At 41.8% G+C, this 6000-nt stretch overlaps 1 protein-coding gene across 1 annotated transcript in view; it reads right to left on the bottom strand.

Annotated features, from left to right (window-relative positions):
• Positions 1–1280: 1280 nt before the first annotated feature.
• LOC122413571 (uncharacterized) overlaps positions 1281–6000 on the bottom strand; it is a 116817-nt gene continuing 112097 nt past the window's right edge. The window contains exon 3 of the mRNA XM_043424009.1: positions 1281–1710. Within this exon, the coding sequence (XP_043279944.1) occupies positions 1589–1710 (122 nt within the window). The 3' untranslated portion in view covers positions 1281–1588. The remainder of the gene's footprint in view (positions 1711–6000) is intronic.

Below are 6000 nucleotides of genomic sequence, written 5' to 3'. Positions count from 1 at the left end.
ATATGAGAGTCTGTAATGAGCTATTTCGTGTGCTGCAGCTCAAATTCCAGAGCTGCTGAATTATTCCGGTAATATTGATACAAGCGAGTGTCAATGGTGAGCAACACTGGATAAAACCGGCGAACGTGTGAGTTGAATTTTCCACAATTTTTCATGGTGCAAGACGCGATTGAAAAGCGTTCGAACGAGGTCGACTTTATCAACGAGTTTCAGCATTTATTAAACCGCATTTTGTTTCTGACGATCATAACGGAATCCGAAATATTCCGGGGTGTAGCAAAAGCAAATGAAACGTGACGCATCGAGGAATTATTGTTAGTCCGGATTTTCAAGTGGTTTGTCTCTCATTAGGTTTGGCACTACGACCCGCCGGCCATCATTTCCCCCTTTCATTCCCATGCAGAGCCCTCCGCGCCTGCTGGCTCGATCCGATCCGCGCAATGAAATTGTGGCCCATGCGGAGAACGCACGCGAAAAGGGGATGAGGGACTGTCTTTTTGAGAAGACCCACCGCGTTCTCCTTCCTTGCCATTAGGCCACTCTCCTCATCCTCCCTCCCAACGTCACTATCTCGTTCTTCTTATACGTGAAACACGCCACACACATAACGCTGGCTCGCGCGCCCATGCATCAAGCCAACCAATACATATTTATACGTGCGCAACAAGAATTTCAAAGTGTCTCGCGAGTGAGACATCACGTACATACGAAATGAATGCATTCGTTACGTGTCACAATCACAAGCTTTCCTTCCCCGTGCGACGCGCATGCATTGTCCCGCCTTGAATTAATCCGAGAGATCCCTTTAAGGATCTCGCAGTTGTAAAAGCTGTTCAAAATCAAGATGAACAATCCGATTTTTAAATATGTATTTTCCAATTCAACGTCAAACTTTATCGTAGTAATTTCGGACTGCTCAATTCCAATAATATTCCCTCTCTGCAAACGTTCGATTTTTAAACATTTTATTTTATCTTTCAAACGTATACAAATCCCGATTAACACACGATCAGACGCGGTGGCTGATGAATTGAAAAATCACTCACGAACTTATCTTTCCTGGTGCATATTCGATGGTGCGGTGTGCATGCTCACGCCGCGTTTAAAATTTGAGTTTGTAGAAAAATCTGCTTGCTCCAACCTTCGTTCTTTCAGTTCCATTTTTTTCTGTACTTGTGAGCCAAAAGCAAGAGTCCCCATGGCAGCCAACGACGCAGCTGTTTTCATATACGAACGAGGAATAATTTTCGAATTCAAAAATAATCATTCCAACTCGCTGTTCAGTGAACTTTAATTCCCAACATTCTCAACTTATTAATGGACAGTGATGAGAAGCCGATGGTTGTACCGCGATACGCCATCGAGGTCATCACCGATAATAAGATTACACGTATAGGATTGGGATTACGGGAAATCCCTCGGATGCAAATCTTGCCAACGACGTACAATATTGATCTGACTGGATGGATAAACGCACGAGGCTTATATACCGAAGCAACAGAGGATTATCAAAATATTGAAGAGTTTAGTTATATAGAAAATAAACATTACTTAATAGAGATACAGATATAAATTGAGAGTCGATTGCTCAATATCCCACTTCCTCCCACTTTCCAGAGACCAATCGAGGATGAAAACTTCTGGAGCACATTTGTATCATGATATTTTTTTCCCCCTTTGAATATCGTTTTGCCACGCGTTGAATGGACACTGTAATGCGAGAAATAAATCATTATTTTCGACAATATTATTGACGTATATATATATATAAATAAATACACAAGAGAGATTTGTATTAATTTGTTTATACATGTGTAAAGAGGACGGCAATGTCGTGCGCGCGAGCAGGCGCCTTATCACGTGGTTTTTTTAAATTCTCAAGTTACGTGTCGCACATGAATACGAATACGATACTTATACATGATTACTCACGCCCCATTCATTCGCTATATACGTATACGTGAGCCTCAGGTTTGCCAGCGTCGTTACTTGAACAGAGTATAGCAATCGCCAGGAGGGTGGCGTAGCGAGAGAGAAAAGGGAAAAACGAAAGGGAGGAAGAGAGAGAGAACGAAAAAAGCAGGTCCTTTTCACTATCACGTGTTTTACTCGTAATCCTACCAAGTTAAGTCGATTTTTATCGAATTAGTCATGTTTTTTAATATGTCATTTGAGATAAGAAGGGAGAACGAGCACGCCACACTAGCAACCAGCACGGGGCAATACTAGCCCTAGGGAATTCCTGAGTTATTACAGCTGAACAATAGCACGCGAGTTTCTATCCTGTACTGGTCTCGTGGTTATGCGAATGTTTTGACACGATTACACCTGACTCTGTGTAAATTATTTGAACAGTCAATTGAATAAATTGAATAATTTCATGTTGTAGTTTTTAGGCAGGTCTTCGTGGTCAATTCATCGTTTTTGTTAAGTATGAAAATCTTAAACGTGGAAAATCTTAAACTGGGGAGGTAGCGGAAGTCTGAACAAAGTTGATATTGGGTTTTAGCTATATATATTCTACAACATAGGAAACGAGATCGGAATCTCAGGTTCACTTTGTTGTTTACCTTTAGCTATAGACGTTGAAGGCTTTTCAAGGAATATCGCAATCAGTTACGCGAACTTATGCTACACAAAAGCACTTTCTTGGATGTTAGCAAGAGTAAATTCGCATATACTTGTAATGATCCCTCTGAGTAAAATGATACCGCTGTGTTTATATATCGCTCCTCTGATTTCGTTACAAGGCTGAATTCACCTTGCACGATTTTCTTTGATGTAACGAAAATGAGACAAGAGGAAAATCGCATTTTTATTTTTTTCACTCGCGAATTCCTTTTTGCTAAAAGATTCCCAAAGTTTCATACGATCTAGGAAATTTCGATGGACGAATGTCTCGTTATTGTCGGGCAAAGGAATATTGGCGTTTGCTCCAGAGGCTCGAAAGTTCCGGTCGCAGGCTAAAGAACGAATTCTAACGCGTGAGATTGTTCGTTGATTCTGAACTGGCATTTGCGTCTCGATCTTTTTTGGATGCGGATAAAGACTGCTTTCATTGGAGCGATTTTTTCTTCATCGAATATCGAAAATCGAAGTCTGCTCCCCTAAGAGCATCACTTCCGATGTCGTTTTCTCATCTGCATACCAAAAGGTACGATTGAGGAGAATTTTGAATGAGTTACTTCCTAAGTAAAAGCCTTGAAGACGCGCCGGGGAGAGGAGGAACAGAGAGGAAGCGAGAAGGAGAAAAGCCACGCGAGAGAAAGGACGTTGCCGAACGAAGAATAGCTCGGTAGGAGAATTAAAGGGTTACCAGACGATTCTCATCACTCTTTGGTCAACCACACTCCGCGATGTGGCCATAGAGAAGTAGGACGAAGGGGGACGGAGGGAATATATAAGAGAAGGAATTACGAACAGCACTTTGGGCGAGCGAGCTGCGAACCCTTTCAATCGACATGATCGAACGGTATATTGGGCTCTTCCCGCGACGAATTTCAAGAGCCTCCTGCGAGCAATGCAGCAGTCTGCATATAAAAAAGATGGAGCTTTGTGACCGCAAGTTTCGTCGGCTATTCGATAACGGAGTGTGCCATGAAAAGTGTATTTTACGTAGTCAAGCACAATTTCGTTGTGCGAACCATTAACGTTATGCATATTTTATGTTATAGAGGGGTAAAAATATCAATAATCGATATATATATGATCGACGAACAGTGACGGAGTATTGACCGTTTGGATATGGGGAATAAGAGAGACTTGACCGTTGGCGACGAACGTTTTTCGAGTACTGCGCCGCTATTCGAACCTGTTTTGTCGACTTTTCGGTTGGTATTCGAAAAATTTTCATCGCCCAGTGCAAATCCATCGGCTCGTTGGATTGAAAAAATTTCGAACGCGCGGTGGCAGAATCGCGCGAGATGATGAGAGACGAAAATATATAAATAAAAATAAAATTTAACACCATCGCACCCGGCTGTGCGGCGACGTATATTCGCGGATATCTCTTTAAATGTCACAAACGTCGTTCGACGTGGTTCTTCGAACAGGAATTACCGTCGCGCCCTTTCCACTTTGCATCTTCGAGAGTAGTGAAATTTTTTCATGCATTTTGCATGAAGCGAATTCTACGGTTCTGTCAATACCAGGGAGGGCCGTGATCGAAAATGGCCTCTAGAAAGATAGGATTTGAATAAGGACCTGCTAGAATGAGAGGGGTAAAAATGGTGGCTGATGCGCGAACCGCCTCGGGTATGCGAGACTCAAGTGAACTGTAACAAATAAATTTACTATCTATGTGCTATAGCCCTCGGGAATTTTCCTCGTTCATTCACTTCTCCATCACTGTGGCTTTTCGACCGTATAGCTTTTTCCAATAAAATCCTCAATATACACGCATACACACGTGCCAAAGTCACTCGTATTATTTTTTTCGATGCGGAAACCTTTGAGCCGCAACGAATGGGAAAACGATTTTTGTGAAAAATTTTTTGTTTTACTTTCGCTGAGCGCCTCGATACTTTTCACCCTCCGCGCGATGTGTAACTCTCGTAATCATTGACTCTTGATCACTCTTTCATGTTACCCGATACAATGCACGTACACGACACGACTTTTATAATCGTTCTGTCACTACAAACGAGTATTTAATTCGTCATGAAAATTGCTGACCTCTCCCAACAATTATATATTCTTCATAGCCAAATTACTCGCGTCATGTTTTTTTACGAGATCCTTCATTATCCGGTGGTTGGGGATCGTCAAAGGTGAACACGCTCCAAAGAATTATCGAACATCGCATTAATGGGGAGTGAGATTAATAAGTTATGTCCGCGTAATCATAATGGAGAACCGCGGCATTGAGAATACACTCTCGTCTGATGAGTTTTCACAGCTTCGTTCCTCATTCCGTCGTCAAATTGAGTTGAATAAATTGTCCGAAACGAGCCTAAAAATACTTCGAGTCTGCTTCAATCACTATTTTCCAAATAAACGGATTAAAATGAATTTTTATCCAATGGTAACTTTGCTAAATAAATTTGCAGTACTTTCACAAAATTAATCGATATTCAAAAATAAAATCAACAAAGTTTCTCATATGTTCGAGGATCCAAGTCATCAAGTTTTTTTCACTGTACATGCAGAAAATCTTTAAGTTCTCACAAAAATTCGAGCACCCTGACAGCCTGCTTCGACACTGTTCGCTCGACGGGTGGCTGTATTAAGTAATTGTACGTAGACGAGACTGCAATAATACACCGTGAGCATTCTGATTGATGAATGAAAGAGGATTTTACAGGGGCATGGGTCATTGGGTGTGTATGATAAGGAGCACTAATGAAAGATCGTGATAGTAAATTAACTCGTACGCAGAGTCCTCGAGACTTGAACTCACGTCTCTGAGAATAGCGTGTAATGATACTGGTACGTATTCGTCGATATGCCCCTCTCCGTAAGCACAGCGTAATATAATATGGTAAACAGATTCGAGCGGAGCAGACACCAAATGCAAAAGAAAGCGAGCACACGCAACGAGCAGCGAACGACTATTGTAACTAGGCACCCATTAAGTTCCTATGACCCATACGATTATTTCGATTGTTGAATTAAATCATACAAACAGTTATTCGACTGAGAGGATACACGATGCAGAGTTAATTGAATGATTGGGAGGCTGCTGTGCTACTTCAATCTTTTCTACACACGTAGGTATATGGGCGTACCAGTGTCGAGTCGACTCGACAGTGGTATTGGTCTTTTTCGTTGTAGCTGGAAAAATCATCGCGATTCTGAAAGGCTCGCGATGGAAAATCTGAATTTTCTGGCAGTCGATAAAAGAAATGACGAAACTTTTGATATTTTCTCTCTGCTCACGCTCTCGCACGAACAGCTTTTCCCATTTGGATTCCACCGAGGCATCATTCGATTCGGGTTCGAATCCCGTTCAAAATGGCGTTTCGCGTTCATCGGTTTATCTCGATTTTTCGATTCCGAGAA

The sequence above is a fragment of the Venturia canescens genome, chromosome 7 (genome assembly GCF_019457755.1).
Source record: "Venturia canescens isolate UGA chromosome 7, ASM1945775v1, whole genome shotgun sequence".
NCBI classification, from domain to species: domain Eukaryota; kingdom Metazoa; phylum Arthropoda; class Insecta; order Hymenoptera; family Ichneumonidae; genus Venturia; species Venturia canescens.
Note: the sequence above shows the minus strand (reverse complement) of the source record. Positions and strands in the feature narration are given on the sequence as shown.